Genomic DNA, 21,587 nt, shown 5'->3' on the forward strand with positions numbered 1-21,587 from the left:
TTTGCTGGTTGAATCGTTTTTATGCCTCTTACTTTGTAATTTTATTGTATTTTATTTGTCGTTTTATAATATGCATGGCTCTCTGGGATACCTTGCGACTGAAGGCCAGTTTATCAGTTTAAAGAACAGATAGATAAACAAAGCCCCAAGCTTCGCTTCCCTCTGCAAGACCAGTGCAACCAAGTATGGCATCCTCAATGAGTTAAGTTTGAAAAGAAGGAAGAGAAAGCAGGTTGTCTTGGTTAGTGTAGTTCTGGGAATTTCTTGAGGAATTCCATTACCGTGAGTGAGCGGCCTTAGATTTGATGAGAAACAGCCTTAATTAGAAAGAAAACAGACATTTTAGGCCGGAGCCCACCAAGTGCCATCTCTGAATCATTGCGTTTCTGCTAATGCATTTAATTGGTGAGTCAGATGAAAATGTATCGCTTTCAGTAAGTGCATTTTCCCACAATTGGAACCAGCTGTTCTCTTTGTGGAAACAGCGTTTAGCTTGGCCCTTGGCTCATTCACCTTCTCTTGCCACATCTCAAGCATGTCGTGCGGCAGGGGCCTGAAGAACTACGTTCAAGTAGCACCAAGATCAGTGCCTCTGGAACCTTCCTTGTTAGGCCTATTTCACCCATCATCATTATCATTATCATCAACATCATTATTATTATTATTACATTTTTATACTGCCCCATAGCCGAGGCTCTCTAGGCAGTTTACAAAGATTAAAAACATTAAACATACAATATGCAAAATTTAAAAACATAAAACGCATACAACAGACAGTATACACAGAGACAACATATATCTAAAAACAGCTTTGAGCAATCAGCCAAACCATAAAACAAGTCCAAGATAGATTAAAAACTCATGCTGCCAAATGCCTCGGAAAAAGTCTTGACCTTGTGCCAAAAAGATAACAATGTTGGTGCCAGGCAGGCCTCATCAGGAAGATTATTCCATTACTGGGGGGCCACCAGCAAGAAGACCATCTCCCTTCTTGCCGTCTTCTGAGCCTCCCTTGGAGTTGGCACCTGGAGGAGGACCTTAGATATTGAGTGTAGTGTACAGGAGAGGCCTACACAAATTGGCCACCAAGTATGCACTCAGCTTCCTGATAAGGCTATCTGTATAATGTATGAAGAGACCCATAATTTCACATTCAGTGTTCTTGACATCAGCCTCATCCTTACCGTTTTTAACATTTTTTGTAGCTGGAATTGGTGCAAAAAAAAAATAAAATTTTTTTAAGAGAATCACGTTTCTGTTCACAAACGTAGATTGCCCCAGCCTGAAGCATCAGTGGGCAAGTTCTTCAGCATCTTCAGGTTGGACCATAATATGTGTGTGATTTTGCTCGATTGTGCGGGAAGTACACTGACTTTCACAACCATGAAAAAAGCCCTGGCTTTGACAGGGCCAAACTATCTTCATGTGGAAAGCAGGGGCTGGGCAGGTCTAATTTTTCCAGCAAAAGATCCCCCTGCGTGTGAGGCAAGCTGAACACTCTCCCCCCCCCCCCCCCGCCCCGGTCCCCCCGTGCTCTGTCACTGCCTGCACTTTTTTCAGACAGAAATGTCTGGCTCATTTCATATATCAGTGCTTGGCTGGGAGAAGTGCTTGTAATGACAGCGCATGGGGAGAGGAGGGGAGGTCTTCACCCTTATGCACCATCCTTTGTAAAAATTACACCCTCCCATCCCCCACGTTATCCGTGGGTGGGGCAGACACCTGAACACGGCTGTCCTGATTGCATCTGGTTTGGTCCTCCCAGTGTCCAAAATGGTGTTCTCAAACGCCAGAAATGGGTCAGGTACTTTCAGCATTACTCTTTATGTGCGCAGTGCTGAGGAAGGATCGCTGAGGCGTTTCCTGCCCAACCAGAAGGCAAAGAGATGGCCGGTGTTTCTTCATCTGGCCCCTTCAAGAGCCGGCAGGCACGGCCTGCTGAGTCCTCAGATGGAGCCTTGCTTCTTCCCTGGCCAAGTCTGTAGGCAGCCTTTATGTGCACCACCATAGGCTCCACCCTCTCAAAAAATGTGAAAGTTCTGTAAGTGCTGCAGCCATTGAGCAGCCTTCCTCAGTGTGGGTCCTGCTAAATCAGGGATGGGAAACCTCAGGCTGGGGGGGGGGGGGGTGTCTGGCCCTTCTGGGTTCCCCAGACAGCCTTTCGCCTGGCCCCACCCCCTTTCCCCCAACCACTGATAGTTCGGTGGCTTCCCAGCTTCTGCCCAGATTTATGCCCATTCTAGAAGGTTGAAATGGTTCTCCTAAGGCTAAGTTACTGCCAATAAGATCTTTAAGCTAAAATATGTCAGTATTTTTGGCCCTGCCACCTTTTGCTTTTGGCCGCAGCCTCCAGTGAGATGTGTCCCCCAAAAGCTTCTCTGAAGTTGAATGCAGATCTCAGGCTGAATGAAGTTCAGCATCCCTGCTCTAAATGTTTTGAGCTGGACCAGCATACTGGACCAGCATGACCAGTAGTCAGGGATGATGGAAGTTGTAGGTCAAAACATCTGCAGTGACCCACATTGAGGAAGGCTGCCATAGAGGAAGAGAATTTTGATTTATGTATTTTTGGTGGAGGGAAAGAAAACACAGACATTTGGGGAATAATTGAAATATGTGCAATACTTCTGAAGCCTAAACTTTGTTTATTAATTTGAGGACATGAAATAACACTATGTGTTAACACAGAGGACACAAAATTGTCTAGCTTGCTGTATTTACACTATTTTAAAGCATAAAGGTCTTTGTTTTATTAAAACAATCATTATCAGTATACAGTGTTCACGGTGGAGCTGCAAGCTGCCGCACCTTTAGTACCTAAGTGTGTGTTAGTTTCTGCCAGTTCAAAAAATAGGGGCGAGGTGGGGGAGCAATAAAATAAGCTGCAAATAGAAACCATCGGCATGGTAGTAAACAAATGGAAGGTTTCATGATCTGGGCTTAGAAACAGTATCTAGATCTCAGCATTATTGTGCAGAAATGGAAGTGTTTAGTTTTTCTAGAGGGAAAAAGCTCAGTGTATTGTTCTGCCCCAAGCTGGAGAGTGGGAGAGGAAAACAGCTGACTGTGAGCAGGGTGGTTGTGTCCAAGTCCCAGCACACTGTTGTGGCATTTAACCCCTGTCTAGTATGCTGTACTCCCCGCTTCCCTGAAAGTTCAGGGCAGTGGCCTTTTTTTTACAGAGTCCATTTCCTTGTCAAGAGATGGGTACAGGAGTTTATGTTGGGGTGAGGGGAAATAAAACCAAAAGATGCTGCATGGTTTTTTGGACCAGCTTGGCTGCATGACACTGGAGCAGCATGAGAAGGAAAGCTGAGAAGGTGAACTGCATTAAACCAGGAGTGCTTTCAGTGGAAGGATAGACAGGACAGAAGTGTAGAAAGGGAGCGAGAAGGAGAGGAAGCAGCAGTGGGGAGTTCCTCAAAAGTAGGGGTTGTAGGCTGCTGACCTGTGTTTGGAAATTCTGCCTCTCACTGGTGGTCTCTTTGCTGGAACTATTTCCTCTTTTTCATTACCAGCGCCAAGGTCCAAATCGAGCCTGTCTGCTCTACTTTGTGATCTTTGCCATTGGTAGTGGTGGTTAATAATAATAATTAGTTGTCAGTGTACATGGACTTTAGAGAATTAGCACACAGAGCAAAATGGGGGAAAGAGGCAGGTCTTTGCCTCAAGGAACTTACAATTTAAATTTCAGCAGTGGGGGATTAAAAGGGGGAGGGGGAAGGAAGGGGAGAGGGAAGCAAGGGAACTAAATGTGAGCAGGTGCTGTTACAACGCATACTGCGGTTTCCTTTCAGCTGGGCACAAAGCCAGAAGGGTTCAGCCAGTGGTTGTGGAGGGAGGGGCATGCATGCAAAGGGACTATAGCTCAGCGGCAGAGCCCTTGCTTTGTGTGCAGAAGGTCCCAGGTTCAATTCCTGGCACCTCCAGTCAAGCAAGGACCAAGTGATGGGAAAGACCTTTCTCCGAGACCACCCGGAGACCCTGGTGAGCCACTGCCAGACAGAATTGATAACACTGGGCTAGATGGAAAACTAGGTAAACCTGGCATGGGCAGCTTCCTATCTTCCGAAATTCCTGGCAGAGGACTCTCACTGATCCACCTTGGATTTGTGCGGCGGGGGTGATTGCTCTCTCATTGTGCCATCATCCCAAAGTTATCTGGGAAGGAGGGAAGCTCAGAGCTGCTTCTCCGTGGTTGCATTTAGACTGCATGTGGCGTGCCTTCCTTGGGGAGATCCACCGGGCTCCTTCTCTGATGGCATTGAGATGGGTAGGGCTTTTCATCTTTGATGGTTGCTATGCTACACTGATGTTGCAGTCTGCATTTTGTGGTGGTTGGGATGCTTTTAGTGTGGTTTTTACTGAGGTAAATGTTTACCTGTTTGGTTTTTTAGCCAGATAGTTAGCCACTTTTCAATATAATTTATAGAGAAGCAGGATAAGCTGCATTGAAATAAATCAATAAACAATGTACAACTTACCAAGGGATGTGCTGCGCGAAAGGCTTGAGACCTTTTTAATCTCATGTGCTAAGTTATCTTAGGTCCCTGATAACATTGCATGCCCCCAGTCAAGGGCCTTGACAGAGTAAGGAGGAAACCCTGAAAGAAAGGAAAGGAAAGGTTCCTCCTGTGCAAGCACTGGGTCATTACTAACCCCTAGAGGGACACCACTTACGCTGGCATTTTCATGGCAGACTATAGCGGGGTGGTTTGCCATTACCTTCCCCAGTCGTGACTACCTTTCCCCCAGCAAGCTGGGTACTCATTTTACCGACCTCGGAAGGATGGAGGGCTGAATTGACCAGAGCCAGCTACCCGGGACCCAGCTTCCGCTGGGATCGAACTCAGGTCGTGGGGAGAGTTTCGGTTGCAATACTGCCGCCTACCACTCTGCGCCACATGAGGCTCTTACCCTGAAAGAAGGCAGGTCCTTTCTACACTTCCAAGGTGGACTGCTAGTCATGGAAACTGTACTGCAAATGCAGGCTGTAGGACTGATAGCTACAGGCTACATCCATTATTGGAGGCCATATGTCTGTGTACACCAGTTGCTGGGGAACATGGGCAGGAGGGTGATATTGCACTCATGTTCTGCTTGGGGGTTTCCCATAGGCAGCTGGCTGGCCAATTTGTGAACAGAATGTTGGACTAGATGGATCCTTAGCCTGATCCAGCAAGGCTCTTCCTGTGTTCATACGTCCCGCATAGAGGCGCAGCATCAGCACACCGCATCCTCGGGCAGCTGCCGAGGTCCCAGCACCCTGGCAAGGACTACTGCTATGTTGATAGGTTCCCCCCTGTAACAAGCAGGTGGGTGTGGAAGCCACTTGGCATTTTAATTTCCCACAGTGTACCAGAGTGAGATACCTGGCACACTGCACTGCTGCTTGGTCGCTTCCTCATACGGTGGGTTAAGCACACTTGAGACCAAAGTGAGGGTGTAGTGGTGCAGAAGCTGGAGCTTCATCATGATTGGACCAGCATGAAGGCAACCCCAGAGCTGAGGTAGATCCAGTTAGGATCATACACAGGAGCTGGAACTATAGACCAATAGGAGCTGGTAGAAAGGCTGTGCAAGAGAGAGAGACCTATTGGGAGCTGTTGTACGAGCAAAGGTCAAACAGAGACTGAGAGGAGTTATGGCAGTACAGCCAGACCCTCTCCTTCCTGATCATGGCCTGCAAGATGTGCGTGGTGCTCTTCCTTCTGAGTAAACCTCTGGTCCTGCAGTCTTCCTGCATCCAGGTGAGCACTCCTTGTCTTATCTCCTGATGGCCAGAGGGTGAAAGGGGAGATTCTGAATCTGGGGTGTGGTGGGAGCTCATCCTGGACCCCTGGCAAGGTGTCTGAGTGACCAGGTGAATTAGGCTGCTTGACAGGTCCTTTGGGTGTACTAGGGAGTCCTCAAGCCTCTTCCTTGGATAAGGTTCCCCCAAGGTCCAGGTCAGACTGGGTCCAGACATGCTCGTTGCTACTAAGTAAGCCTGCCAGGCAGCCTACCTCTATAGGAAGGGGCCCACCGATGGGCACATTGTCACACACCCCCTCCCCCGGCATCAGATCTGCAGCTGGCCTCTTTGAGATCCAAACTATGAAAAACCTCTTGGTTTTAAAATGATCTTCTAGGCCGGGGGTTTTGTTCACTGTTAGGTAATGTTAGAATCAAAGTGGAATCCACCCCATAAAAGGATCCCAATCTTTTGCTCCATAGGGTGTTCCTAGAGATGAGCGTTATTTAGGCTGTAAAATGTGGTCCTTTTGAAACTTTTCCTTCACTGATGTCGGTATGTGCAGCTTAAAAACCTTCTTTTCTCTCTGACTTATTTTTCTCTTTCACAGGGGCACTTCCAGCACAGGACAAGCTCTTGCAGAAGTCAACAGAGGGCACAAGCTGCAGCCCTTCCAGGAAGAGGTCTTTGTCTGAGAGCACGTCTTCTACAGGCAAATAATGTTTCTTCTAAAAACTAAGCGGTGGGATTGTCTTTCTACTCATAGGTCATCCAGGAGGGCTGGCTGTGAATCCCAGTTTAGGGCAGCCTTTGGGCAGAATCTGGCTCACAGGAAGCTAGCGGCTGGCCCTGCGTGAACCTTCCAGCTACCAAAACAACCAAAGGGGAGAAAAGGGCAAGACTGAAATCCAGCAGGTGCAGAGGAATTAGCTTTAGCAATAGCAATGATATTAAGCCTAACTCCTTTTGAGAGGGGTTGTGTCTGCAGTAGTAGGAGTAACAGGCAGATACTGCTGTGGAGTTGGTTTCTGCTATGTAAGAGCATCTTCTATGCCTGTGGTTACTTTTAGTGCTGTGGCTTTTGTGTTTTGAAATGCGTGTTGCTAGTTCTTATTGATTTGCAATTTGTCAGGTGCTTTGGGTTTGTCTTCGGATAAGGAAAAGCAGGATAGAACTTCTTCAATAAATAGTCAGTAAACTAGTAACCCTTTTGGATCAACACAAGAAGCTACAGTAGCTTCAGCCCCATGATGAAGAGTGATCCAGAATGCAGTGGGATTCTTTGCTTTAAGTCAGGAGTGGGGAATCTTTTTCATCCGGAGACCCAAATTGCAAAAAGAGAAAAGTCATGGGGGCCACATTCCATCTGTGGACATATCCAAAGGCAGAGTAGTCAAGGCCAAATATGATTATTATCATTTATTTGAAGCCTACTCAGTAGTAAGCAGAACAAGGCTTTTGCATGTGTGCTCAGAAGTAAGCAGGGATGAATCACTCAGCAGCACTTTCAAATAGCATCCCAGATACCAAGCCTCTGCATGTCTACTCACAAGTAAGCCGATCTGCCTGCCGGCAAAATGCACACCTCAAAATCTTGGCAGCAGGCAGCTTGATTATTTGCAGGGTATTTAAAGGTTAATTGCCTTTAAATACCCTCTTATTTGCAATCAGTGATCGGATAACAGCAAAAGAAGCTTGTGGGATGGAGACCCCTGGGGGCTGCTTCTGGAGGTCCCCCATCCCTGCTTTAAGGGGTGACGGGTGTATCACTTTTTAGCTGTCTTCATGCTTCATGGTTAATGTTGGGGAGGAGGAGGAGAGGAAATAGGTGCAGTCATTTGTGTAGTTGCTGGGCAGCTACATATGCATTCTCTGTTGCCTCCAGGTCAACAGGCCAATCACGTTCCCCAACTAGGGGCTCTAGAGAGCACGCTGTTAGTCTTATCTGCATTATGGAGCAGACCAAAGCACAAGAAATAGATTGAAAATAATATAGTCCGACAGTGTAGCCAGAGGTTGGATCCTTTGTGAGTTAAATGGCATTTGTAGCGCATGTCAGTCCTCCTAATATCTTTGTCCTCATCCCTTGCATTTCTCTTCTTCTCCACCTCCACCCAAGACCAGTGCTCCATCTCCACCGTTACGCAAATGAAAATGAAGCCATGAAAGGCGGGGGCATAGGAACCTCCTAATGCAGCCTTCCAAACGTACCAGCATGTTGCTGATGCAGTTGGTCTACAGCTGACTGCTGGTACAGAGAGAGGCTGAGCCCCAGCTGGAAAAGTAGCCGCAGGTGGTATTTTAGCAGTTGACACCATGCAAGATAGAGGAGAATAGTAAGGTTGAGACGGCAATAGAATTGGATTGTTGTGCAAAATTGGTTCAAACGGGGAAGAGGTCAGAATATGATCACGAAGCCACCGATGTTGCCTGTCCCTCACCCTGACATTCTCCCTAGGCATGCCGTGTTACAGAAAACTTCCTTTGTTTATCAAATGCTCGCCAGTCGTGCCTGGCCGGCACTGCAGCTGTCACCAGGCTCATGCACCTGGGTTGCCTGATCCTCTTGGATCTTTTCCAGAAACGGGAGCGACGGTTCAAGGACGATCAAGACACTACATCCTCCTTCCTCCCCCCCCCAACCTGCATTGTGTAACTATATTATCATCGGTTAGTGCAGCTGTTTAGGTAGCTCTCTTTCCTCAACAGATGGTATGCCCACAAGGAATCCCAGAGAATTTCACCCTCCCCGAAGGAGTACTGTGAGAGGACAGGCATACTCAGCCCACAAAAAAACAGAAAACTTTTTAGCAGCTTAGGCTGGTGCACCAGCTGTTCTGTCTTCTGAAGAAGACAGACTGGGCCAGTGTCATTCATGCATTAGTGAACTCCCATATTAGAGTGCTGTAATGTGCTTCGCTTGTGTTTGCCCTTGAAAAGTGTCTGGAAACATGAATTGGTCCAAAACACTACTGCCAGAATTTGGAATGGGGTTAGAGATGCAAAGGGCTGGATGTGCCTGATCTCATCTGATCTTGGAAGCTAAGCAGGGTCTGCGCTGGTTAGTACTTGGATGGGAGACTGCCTGGGAATCAGGCTTCCTGCACTGAGCAGGGGGTTAGACTCAATGGTCTTTGTAGGCCCCTTCCAGTCCTATGATTCTGTGTGGGGGAAAAACTAAGAATTGGGGGGGGAACCATCCCCCCCATTTTTTCCTAAGGGTTTCTTTTATTTTCCCCCCAAATTGAATGATTTTGGATTATTTATTTATTTATTTATTTAGAATAATGAACAAAAAATTTTTTTAGGTGATCATATTTTTTTTTGCTTGTTGCATTTATATCCCACCTTTTTTCCCCTTGCAAGGAACCCAAGGTGGCTTACATGATCCTCCTCCTCTCCATTTTATCCTCACAACAACAACCCTGTGAGGTAGGTTGGGCTGAGAGTCTGTGACTGGCCCAAAGTCACCCAGCGAGCTTCCACAGCTGAGTGGGGACTAGAACCCGGAGGTCCCAGTCCAACACTCTCACCACTACACCACACTGGCTCTCTAAATATCTTTTTAGGTGACCATATATTGCTATCCAACCTTTACTCTTCCAAAATGATTTCTAAAAACTACATAATAGGAAGATTTTATACTAGACTAGAAGTTCCCAATTAGACCTCACAGTTAGAGAATGCTGCCTCTGCTATAAAACCACTGCCACCAAAATAAAGCCTCTTTTACATAAAAGAAATGAAGTAGCCTGGTTCCTATGGCATAGGCATGGGATTGACACCATGACTAGAGATGACTTTCAAAATAAACAAAAATTAAGATGTTTAGTATTTATAAAAGAGAATAAAATGGCACTCTTCAAATAATAGAGATTGCATAAAAGTTATTGAATTAAATATGCTTGGTTACCATTCCTAATAGGTAAGAGAGTTTCAAGGTAAATAAGCTCTCAGTAGCTTTTCCTTGAGATCAGATTTCCCTAAACGCCACCCCAACCAATTCCTCATGAACAGGAACCAGTGCTGTACAGCAAGGTGGGCAGAAAGTTGATCTCCAGATGTTTTGGACTTCATCTCTCAGTATTCCTGACCATAAGCCATGCTATCGGGCTTCTGGGAGCTGAAGTCCAAAACATCTGGAGATCCACTTTCTGCCCACCCTGCTGTACACTAGTCTTCCTCTGCCTCCAGCTATTCCTGCTTCTAGGATGATTCAGATTTTTCTGGGACTACTTTCTGAAGTTCCCTCTGGTCAGACACAAAATAGGAACCAAAAATGTGTTATGTATTGATTTGTTCATAAAATTACCATGTTCGTTATATTTAATTTAAAAGTACAGTTTATTCAGACAATAATTGCAAATTTGCAAACTGAGTTTACTTTCAATGTTTTTAATTTTAAAGATAATTTTATGTGCAAACCAAGTTACGCACAATGCATTTTATGTTTCTAAATTAACAAAGCGACTTTAGATCTGCAAAGAGTGTTAAAAAATAAGTCTCACATATCTTTCTATTCCCCCCCCCCATTCCATTTTTTCCTTGGGATGGAACTATTTTCCACCCAGGGCTTCAGAATTTCTGGAAATTTTACATCTCTAAGGGTGCAATAATACGTATGCTTAGGCAGAAAAAGTCCTACAACTAAAAGTCCTAAATGAGGGTGGCATGACGAAGCATATTACTCTAGTATGGTTAATGAGTTACCTATTTGTTTCCAGGCCTGATTGCTGGATTTTACCTCTGAATCCCTAAATTATCCTTCCCCAACCTGGTTCCCTCCAGAGATTTTGGATGACAACTCCCAGCATTCCTGATAATTGGCTATGCTGGATGGGGCTGATGGGAGTTGACATTCCAAACACCTGGAGGGTACCAAGTTGGGGAAAGCTACCCCGAAGGACCTGGGATCTAGTTGCCTTAAGGACTGCCTCCTCCAGTACGCTCAGATCAACGTCAGAGATCCTGCTTCATGTCCCCTTGTTATCAGCTTTTGGGCAGCTGGGTACAAAAGACATAGTCTTCTCAGTCATGGCACCTTTGTTGTGGAATATCCTACCCAAAGAATCATACCTGTCCCCATCACTTCTCACTTTTCGTCCCTTGGTGAAGACCTGGGTTCTTCAGCAGGCTTTTGATTATTGTGGGGTTGGGGGGTGGCAGCTGCAGTTTGGGGCGGGGGGATGTTAAAACAACTCCTGTATAAGTTGTTTTACTTTTAATGTTTTTTAAATTATTTTTAGTCACTAGTTGGTATAATTTGTTTTTGTATTAATTTTAATTGCTAGTTGGTAGCCATCTTGAACTTTTTTCTAAAGAGAGATCAGCTATGATTTAAAAACAAATAAATAAAACTCTTCCTTAAATTTAAATTAATAACTGAAACCTAAATCTGCCTATGCTTTCTTATGCTTCTTCTTCCTTTCCAGTGGCTGTGATTCCTGCACGAAGTACGAGGCTAGGGAACACAATGGAAGATCCTGTGGATAATCTATTGCAGCGCATGGCTCAGCATGAAAACCAGGGCGCACTGGACAAAGCCCTCGAGACTGTTGTGGCGAACACACCTGCGCCCCCTCTGGGGAGCCCCAGCCAGAGCCCCAGCAGGGAGAAGAGCAGTGGGCTCCTGATCCCGGGCGACTCAGGCAGCGCCGGCATCTCGCTCCTTTCAGACCGATTGCCCAGCAGCTACTCCCCACATCACCTCAAGAGGAGCATGGTGGAAGCCATGCAGTGCCAGGCCAGGAAAATGTGCAATTATGACAAGCTCTTGGCCACTAAGAAAAACCTGGACCGTGTGAACAAAATCCTCAAAGCCAAGAAGCTGCAGCGACAGTCACGGACTGGCAATAACTTTGTGAAGCGCAGGCCAGGCAGGCCCAGGAAGTACCCCTTGCCTGCGGTCGTTTCGGCGCACGCCCTCCAGGTGAGCCGGTTTGTCAGCCAAGACCTCGACAGCAGGGGCCAGAGCTGCCTGCTCCGCTGTGGCCCTGACACAGTCACGGATGCCATCGAGTCGGTGGTTCAGGGAGTGACTGTGAAGGGCTGGAAGAGGAAGAGGTGGCTGGAAGAAGAGCAGGCCAGGAAAAGGCAGAAGCCTCTACCGGATGATGAGCAGGAGAGCAACAAAAGGTAGCCCCTTTACACCGGAACACTGCTAGTTAACTCCTGGGCTCTGGCTGCGTAGAGAATCACAGGCTTGTTGGAGGTGGGGGATAAAGGGAGTTTCTAGCCCCTGTGGTCATGAAAAAAATAAAAATAAAATAAAGACAGCATCATGGCCATATCAGGGGCCGAGGTGATTATGTTGGCTGGGAATGACGGAAGTTGAAGTCTAACGCATCTGGACAGCACCAAGCTGGGCAAGGCTAAGCTAAGGTCTTTCCCATATTTGCTGCAAGAAATGGTTTTAATTAGAGAGGCTGGGAATTTGAGCCAGAGACCTCCAGTGTGCAAGGCATGAGCTCTGACACCCTCCCCCAACCTGGCGCCATCCAGATGTGTTGGACTACAACCCCCATAATTCCCTGTCAGTATGGCCATGGTTGGGGAAGACTGAGCAGTGCCTTCTCCCTCTCCAGCTTCTCTTAGTAGCTTCTGTTTGTCTTCCTTGGAGACTGATATTTACCAACTGCAAGAACTCTTTCCCCCTTTCTCCTGGTCCTGGTAAGACTGGGCCAAAATAAAACAGGAACTTGTGCATCTGGTACAGGAAGTAATAACTGCCAGAATCTCATCATGCCACGTTCCCCTCTGGGCTCACTCCCCGGGACAAGTGACTCATGAGCAAAGGCATAATCTGCATGGGAGAACACCCCCACCCCTGCCCAAGGGTCTCTCTTCTGCCCGTTGCTGCTGGCACTCTGCTGAACCCATGTCCCTTTGAGTGACAGTTGGGTTTGTTGCATTGCATGGGAATAGCTCAGTGGTGGAGTATGCGCACTGCATGCAGAATGTTCCAGGTCCACTCTCTGACATCTCTAAAGAGTTCAGATAGCAGTTCATTCCGTGCCTGAGATCCCAGGGAACCACTCTCAGTCAGAGCAGACAGATTCATACGTAGAGCGGGCACAGACTTCATGTCAACTGGAATGTCACTGAGCGTACGAAGGTGGCTTATATGGAGTTGGGCTTTTCGTCTGTCTAGCCTAGTATAGTCTGTTCTGACATGAACTCCCCAAGCTCTTAGCTGGAAATGTTTGGGACTGAATCTGGAACCTTCCACATTGCAAAACCCCTGCTCTGCACTGAGCCCTCAATCCTCCCAAAATAGGAAACTGCCTTCTGATGCCACTGGTTCATCTAGCACAGGACTGTCTGCTCTACACCTCTCCAAGGCGTCAGGCAAGGGAGTGGCCTTTCCCCATCAAGATCTTTTTAATTGGAGATGTCGGGGACTGAACCTGAGGCCTGTTGAATGCAGAGTGATGAGATCTCCCCACAGGGGTTTCTCCTGTCACTCTTATGTTATGTTCGCCAGATGGCCATGCTCCCTTCTCCTTTCCCCTGACTGCTGATTGGTGGTTTCCTGGCTTTTGCACTTTTTTTCCTTATTGTGAGAGGTTGAAATGCCTCCCCTGAGGTTTAGTTACTGGCATTAAGAGCTTTACGCTAAAGTACGCTGGTATTTTTGGTATGTTGGTCCTGTTCCTTTTGCCTTTGGCCCCACCCACCACTGGAATGTGGCCCTCTGAGAGCTTCTCTGAAATTGATTTCGGCCCTGGGGCTGAAAGCGGTTCTGCACCCCTGCTCTTATGGAATGCGTCCGTTGCTGGCGTGCTTATCTTTCCCGGTTTTCCTTCTAGTTTTTCTGAGACAGCAACAGAATCCCCTACTCCTGAAGAGGCAATAGCAAAGCCACATGAGTTGGAGAGCATGGAGCAGCCCCCCACTCCTCATGTGCAGCGTGAGAAGAAAGCGCCGCGTCCCCCAAAGAAGAAGTACCAGAAGGCAGGGCTGTACTCTGACGTGTACAAAACCACAGAGTAAGTCGGATTACTGACATGTCACCCGCCTGCTAGATCAGTGAGTTACTCCCCTGATTTAGGACTTGGAAACTTGACACTGAAAATGTGATGACATTGCATGCCTTCCCAGGGCACCCTGGTCTGAGAGAGGCTTCTAGCAGTTTGCGCCCTGTTGGTAGGTAGCCTTGGAGATGGTCAGATGCCTTAGCTCAAGAATTTTAAGCACTTTAAATTTGTCATTTTTAATGGGAATTTGAAACCATTTTTAGCAGTAACAATTACTCCCCAGTTCCTGCCCCCACCCCTTTCACATTGAGGAAGTGGTGATTTACACTGATGATGCCAAGAGAGAAGGAAAGCCTCTAGATTAGAGTGGGCAACGTCAGGGGGCCACACTGCCCCACTGGACTTCACTGGGAGCACACACCTTCTTAGAAGGCAAAAGAATGCTCCTGGGGAGGTCTGACTTCCACGCGAAATGGCTGCTTTTTTCACCTCCACCACAGCAACAACAAATGTGGTGGTGGGGATGGGGGGCGGGGCAATGAGGGCCAGGGGAAAAGGCCAGGTGGACCACATATGGTCCACGGACTGTGTGTTGCCCAACCCTGTTTTAGATGGTGCATAAAGGCATGGAAAACATTCAGGCATAGTCAGGTCTGTGCATAAAAACCCACAAATTAAAATTATCTACCATAAAAGCAGGATTCTGTGATCTCTGGAAATGATGGAAATCCTGTGTATAATTTTTTGATTGCTGTTTAATTTGTTATTACATAATAATAGTGACCTACCTTACCTAGTTGTTGGACGAATTACTGAGAGAATGCATATGACATCACTGCCTGATCTCCTAACCATGGTTAGGAGATCAGGAATCTCCTATGGCTTGTGCAACCTCCCCACCCCCACAGCTCCTTCTCCATTTGTCTGGAAATGCCCCTTCTCCATGCCCCTTTTCATTCGTGGAGCTAACCATTGTGCAGGGTTAGCACCTGTACAGGTATTCTTCTGCTATTGAAGGTTACTCGAAACCACAATTTGCAGCTATGGTTAGATGTGAGTTAGTACACTCTGATTTCAAGCTAACCATGGTTAGCAAAAACGCTAGCACAGACATAAGGCTATCTGTTGCACAGTCAATGCCACAGTGTGATGAGATGCTTCTCTGTGCAGATAAAAGCTTTGCCTTTCACTAACCAGGAATACTCATTACATTCATCCTTTTCCTCGCATTCAACCTACAAAAAGTATTGAAGGTCGGTGAAGGACTGACATAAAGCTGCACCATGTTCAGTTCTGAAAATGGGGCAGGGTGGGAGTGGGAATTGTCACATGAGGAAGAAGAAAAACATAAGCCCTCAGGGACACTCCTGATCTTCTACCCATGTAATTTCACATGCTCATCCTCCAGGCTAGATGGCAAAGTAAGAAATACCTTTATGTGTTGGTTTTCCTGAGGGTGCTGCATTGTGGCTTCAACATTGATTGTGGATCAATCTAGTGATTTCTAACTCTCTGAGACAATGTAGGATGGGTGATTCAGATTTATTTATTTATTACATTTCTATACTGCCCAGTAGCCAAAGCTCTCTGGTAGTGGTGCATTCTACTCTCAATCCAACTGAGTGACTGATTTTGCCAGTGCTCCGTGTTCAAAAGTGGGGTGGACTCAGGCCCCAATTCCTCCATAGGCCCGCTGTTGCCACTTGACCAATGTATGTGACATTCTTTGGGAACTTAGGGAAAGCACTATATTATCATCCTTTGTTAGGTTGGGGTATATGACCCCCATCACAGTACAAATTGGTGCCATTTCCATACATCAGTTCACACAGATGATACCAGTGAGGGTTTTTTTTTTCAGATCTGCATTAGTCCATGGAAGATGGCTAGCACAGACATGCCCTCGCTCTGGGATGCAATCTGATGCAACCTGCTGTCTCCTCTCTGGAGCCCACACGCAAAATTCCTGAATGGCATCCAAGTTAAAGAATACTTTGCTCACAAGACATATGACTCATCAGCATTTCCTATTTGTTTTTTTTCCTTAAAGGAGAGGTCTGAAGCTCCTCCTTAAGACCAGGGAGCAGTTTACTCTCGTGAATATCAGATCACCAGCTCCACTCATATAAATAACTTTCCCCAAGTGAGGAAGAAGCTTTACCATTTGGCCTTTGATTGCTCTTTGGCAACAGCAAATCTTTCAGGGAGGAAGGTATTCCATGTGTTGCAAAGTGAAGCAAACCAGAGCAGAGATGGATTGTTTCTGTCTCCAAAGCAAAAACACAAAGAGCTTTTGGTGTAGAATTAACTCCCAAATGCATTGTCGTCTTCATGGATGTGCTGCAGATTGGAAATATATTCTTCCTTAGGGCTGTAATCTCAAACAAACAAACACCAAGGAATTATCCCAAAATTGTAGACAGATCTCTTCAAAATTGCTTCTCTTAAAATCATAATATCGAAAATAACACATTGTAGGCACATATATTCATAGACATTAAAAAAAAAAACACCAAATGTTTGATACACAGAGAGTCTTTTATACCTTCTGTTTTCAAAGGGCAACCATTTCCTACTCCAGCATTTCACAAATGGCTGAATGGAATAGTTCCAGATTGTGATATTTGAAATACAAACCACAGTATTTACCAGTTACTGATAAAGAAAAATTGTAGGTAGTCTCCTCATAATGCTAGGTTTACAGCACTTCATGAATTATGATCGCTAGGAAGGTCTTCCCTGCTCTTATGAAATATGCAAAGCTAAGGCAGTCGCTTGCCACATTTCCCCTTAACACTGACACATCGACGGCATCCCCGGCATTTCTAGGTAGGACTAGGAAAGACTCCTATCTGAAGCCCGGGAGAGCTGCTACCAGTCAGTGTAGACCATGAGTGAACAGAAGTTAGGTCGGGAACTCCTGGCAGATCTCCAGGTGTTTTGCAGTAGAACAGCAAGAGTTTTCTGCTTCCAGTGGTTTAGGCAACAAAAAACCTTTTTCCCCTCCTAAATTAGACTGCTGAAAACAAGGAAACTTGGGGCGGGGTGGGGGGGGATAAGAATACATTTTTATATGGAAGGATTTGTGTGTGAGCTCCAGTCTGGCACTGAAAACAGGAGTCTGGTACTGAAAACAAATTTGGTGGCTGAACATGTGCTCAGAGACACCTTGTTCTGCAATCCTAGGTCCACCTTTTTGAGCCACTATTTTATGCCTGGCTCTGGTGGTTGGGCCTCGGGGGTTCTAGTGAGAAAAACAAAGTAGATCCTGCAAACCTAAAGTCTGCCCACCCCATGTGTAGACAATACTGACCTAGATGGACTAATGGTCTGTCTTGGTATAAGGCAACTTCCTGTGTTGGGGAAGGGCTGTAGTTCAGTGGCAGAGCACCATGCAGGTTCAGTCCCCAGCATCTCCAGGTAGAGCTAGGAAAGAACCCTGCTGCCAGTCAGTATTAACAATACTGTATTAACAATAGTGCCAGGAAAGACTTTTCTCTGAAATCCGGTGCGCCAGTGCCAGTCAGTGTAGACAGTGCAGAGCTAGATGGACCATGGGCCTGACTCTGAATAAGACAGCTTCCTGTGAAGTAGAAGTTTAGGCCCAAGTAGCAGCAGAAAGGAGGCACTCCCTCAATGGCAGTAACGGAGGAAAGACAGAAACAGACCTTTTCCCTGGTGTCCCACTTCCTAAAACTTGGAAGTGGGGCTATTGCCCAGATGAAGAAATCTTTCTTGATTTATTTTATGAGTCCCAATCAGCTGATCCATACATTTGCTAAGTGACTATTCTGAAGCGTGCGGGAAGTCACACACAGGCTGCGGCAGGCGCGCTCTCTTCTCAGAAGAGGCATTCCCTCCTGTCAAAGAGGGGAAGAAATGCCTCTTCTGAGATGCCGTCCCACCCCCTGAGGTTTTTGCAAGTCCTTCTGTTAAAAAGTTGTTGGTGTGCTGCTCAACTGGGGGCCCTTTTTTAACCACTCTAAACGTTTCAAATACATTACATGTGGAGGCCTTCCTCGAAAGATATTTCCTCAGACTGTCAGTATGGAAGTTCCTAGCTGAGCTTCTTTGCTGGGAGAAAGGGTGTAAAACGTCCCACTGTGCGGTGGTGTAACCTTCCACCCCATCAGAAATGGCTTGTGGTCGTGGTTCAGCTAGATAATTTCAGACCCTGGACTTAATAGTTGCGGGGGGGGGGGGGGGGCAGCTTCAGATGGCTGTGTGTATCACTTCGGTCATGAAGCACACAACTTAAATTTCTCTCTCTCCCCCCACAACCACCGTTCCATGTTTTACAACTGCTTCTACTCTCCAGATATGTTAGAATGTTTGCCAACCCTGATTTTTTCTCTTTTTTTTTTTGCATGTGATGCTAACTTAAACCTTAGCGCCATCATGACCACTGGAATAAAATGGAGTTTGCTTCTGCTGCCTTGATGCCCTCATGACCTACTGCCCTCTGGGTGCTCATTTGCCCCTCCCCCCAGACTGTGGAGTCCCAGGCTTCGGCCCCGGGGTCGAGTCCTACCTGCACCACTGGGTTGTGATGATCCACTAGGAACTGAAATACGAATGTAGGGCTCTGATGCCTTTTAGGAGATCCTAGAGCAAAGTGCCGCTTGGCCCTGGTAATGGTTGCCAGGTGGCGCTTAGTTGCATGGTGTCTGTGTTGGGCCCCGTCGTGCATGTAATCATTAAAATAGCTCTGTGCCCTCTAGTGGCAGTACAGTTGATTGCGCTGCTCACTGCGGAAGGGCCGCTGGAAGTAGGTCAGCAGAGGGTAGTTCGTTCAGCCAGCGTGGGCTGCCACACACTGGAAACTAATCAAGAGCATAAGGGCCACTCCAGACAGTGATCGCAAATGCGCCAGATTGAAGTTGGTCAACGTAGTGCCCTTACTGTACAGTAGTATTGCCCAGAAACTGTTATTCAGAAATGTGAGAGGCGGTATCTACTCTTGGAAAAATCTTAATCTATCATAAACACTGTGGTGTTAAGGTGGGGGGTTGGGGTGTCATCTCATTCCCCTTTCCTTTAGCAATTCAGCTTTTGCATATTTATTTCTAATCATCAGGACTGGGAACTTAGGAAGTTCTGAGAACTCTTTCTTCTTCTTAAAGGCCTTGCAGACTGCATTACTGCTCTAAGTTCCACTCCATGTCCAAAACTTAGCTTGCTCCGATTAACCCTGTTAACTCATTTGCGATGGTGCTCCTGTTTTGTGCCAGCCCTTTGGCTTTTACAAAGAGCCCTGTTTCACAAATGTGTAAAGAGCTTCACTAACATGATCTTGGGTATCTTTCAATTATCCCTTAAGGGTGGCCAGTTCTAATTCTTAGCCCTATTCCATCCTGATGCTAAGAGAATAGAAGCTTAGGGCCAAACTGGATATTATTTTAATTGCAATCACCCGTCTCTCTCCCTTTTAACTAATCAGGGTGGGGTAAGGATTTTCAGCAGGATTGCAGTATGTAAGGAGGTTTAACCCTTCCTTCCCCATCTCCAGTCCTGACCAAAATGCTAATGGGGGGGGGGGGGATTTTCATTAAGATCGTAGCTGGAGAGGAAAGGGTTAAACCTCACTTCCTTGCATGCTGCAATCCTGATGAATCCCACTTGCCATTAAAAAAAAAAAAAGACAACAGGCAATTTTGCTTATTTCATAATTCAAGTAAGATCTAGCCGGGCCCTCACTTAAAGCTGCCAAGGATGTTCAGAACTGAGAGAAGATTCAAAGTGGGGTCTTCCCAGCTCACAGGCCACGCTCTCAACCAGCATGCCACACCAGCTCTAGCAGCGTGCCTGTCTCTGAGTTGCAGTGCGAAGGGGGGGACGGGGGGAGATCCCAGCAACACGGCCCAACCCCTCGTGCTCACTCTGCCTCTCTCTTCTGCTCTTGTTCTCAGCCCCAAAAGCCGACTGATCCAATTAAAGAAAGAGAAGCTGGACTACACTCCTGGAGAACACGAGTATGGATTGTTCCCAGCACCTATTCATGTGGGTGAGTGAATACTCTGTGCGCGTTCCATGCTGTGGAAGGCCTTTTGGTTTCAGGGAGGTGATGGCTCCAAGAGTGCTCGTTAGCTTTCTTGGGGGAGTGTGAGCCGGTTCTCCCTTCTGTACAGATTATAGTGCTCGAGGCCGTGCATAGTTTCCAGACAGGGATATTGTGTGAGATTGCGTCATAGGGGAGCTTGTCTCTTTCCTGGCCTTCTCCTTTAAGCCCCAGAGGTACAGCACTTTGGGAGCAACGGCAAGCCTGTCCCAGCCCAGTGGGTGTGTGCACGTGCACACGCATGTGTCAGGAATATGACTGACATTGCCTCCTGCCAACGAGCTCCATTTGGTGTGTGCATGCTCTGTGCTGTAGAGTTAAGTCTTTTCCCCCCCTGGCCACCCAGAGTTGCCTTTTGCAGAAATTAGCTTACACTTTTTAAAGCCAGCTTTGCAGGACGGGAGCTAGAAACTTACTTTGTTCTCCTCCTCCTTTGCTTTTCTTGTGAGCCAGCATGTTGTAGCGGCTTGTGTGTGGTAGGCAACCTGTTGCGCTCCAGATGTTTTGGACTACAACTCCCGCAATTCCAAACAATTGACCTTGCCCCAATATAGCTGAGAAAATATAGCCACATTTTAATAAATGTGCTTATCAATATGACATGATGAATAAAATTGGATGCTTCATAGGACTTAAGCTAAGTTCCAGATTCTGATTCTGGCAGGTTCAAAACACCCATAGAGCTCTTCAGGACGCATCTGGGAGCCTGACCAACCCTTCAGGTTCAACTATGATTAGTCCAAGTTTTTTATTCAATGTGTAGCTCAGCCTCTCTTTCTCTCATTGTAGCCGGGTCCAAATGTGTGACAAACTGGCAGCAAAACACAAGGAACAGTGCCCCAAACTCATAAGGCACCTTACTTATGACAAAGACCACAGAAGCAAGGGGTGACGAAGTGAGGAAGGTGGCCACATGACATGGCCACATGAGAAAAAAAATACTTCCCAGCCTACAAACATGTGGCACCTAGCATCAACCCACCAGATCATTTTTAAGGGTGGGATAGGCAGGGAGCTGGGCAACCTGGCCTTGCTGGCTGGGGTTTTGGGGAGCTGTGGTCCAAAGCATTGGGAGGACCCCTGATTGCCTACGCCAGAGATTTGTACCCATGTGTCACCCCTGGACCGGGGTGCACATTGATTTAACTCTCTGCTCATCCATGAAAGTTCACTGGATGACCTAGGAATGGTCTGGCCCCCAACACTGACTAGCTTGAGGATAAAATCCCCCCCATATATATCTCCTCCCCATATACACTGTCCAGATCTCCTCATAGGAAGGGCAAGACACAAATGCAGTCCAGTCAATCAGATTTTCCTTAAATGGCATCCAGCAGTTAATGGTTGTGTTTATAAAGAGGAATAACATAGGACAGGAGAATCTCTTCCTTGCTGAGGGCCACCTTACCTCAGTCGGAACCTATCAGGCCTGCATTCCAGCAGTGGGTATGGCCAGAGCCCAAGGTGGGAGGAGCTAGGGATGTGGCTCTTACCTTTGGTCAGTATGCATTGAAGAAATCTGCATTCAGGCACCCTCCTTCCCCATTTCGTGCAAGGTGCCCTCCATCGGCTTTGTAGCTGCAGGGCAGAATGGGATGGAGTAAATAATATCTGAAACCCACAGCGGGACAGGTGAGAGGGGGTGTAGCCTGGGGAGAGTCCAGAGGTCTGGACTGAGCAGCCTGGAAGTCCACCTTTGGCCTACAGGCCGGAGGTTCCCCAGCCCTAACATAGGATCTGCCTTGCTGGATCAGAGAAGTCAATACCCTGACAGCAGTAGCCAGCCTGATGCTTCTGAGACTCTTACAAACCCAGCATC

At 46.9% G+C, this 21,587-nt stretch overlaps 1 protein-coding gene across 2 annotated transcripts in view; it reads left to right on the forward strand.

Moving 5' to 3' along the window:
• Window positions 1-21,587, forward strand: part of ASH1L (ASH1 like histone lysine methyltransferase) — an 81,830-nt gene that overhangs the window by 32,211 nt on the left and 28,032 nt on the right. For both annotated transcript variants that reach the window (XM_084824751.1, XM_084824752.1), the window contains exons 4-7: window positions 6,345-6,446; window positions 11,167-11,869; window positions 13,543-13,722; window positions 19,620-19,714. In XM_084824751.1, the coding sequence (XP_084680877.1) occupies window positions 6,345-6,446; window positions 11,167-11,869; window positions 13,543-13,722; window positions 19,620-19,714 (1,080 nt within the window). The remainder of the gene's footprint in view (window positions 1-6,344; window positions 6,447-11,166; window positions 11,870-13,542; window positions 13,723-19,619; window positions 19,715-21,587) is intronic.

Source organism: Heloderma suspectum, chromosome 17 (genome assembly GCF_057233095.1).
Source record: "Heloderma suspectum isolate Gila_16-S chromosome 17, 16-S_ref, whole genome shotgun sequence".
NCBI classification, from domain to species: Eukaryota; Metazoa; Chordata; class Lepidosauria; order Squamata; family Helodermatidae; genus Heloderma; species Heloderma suspectum.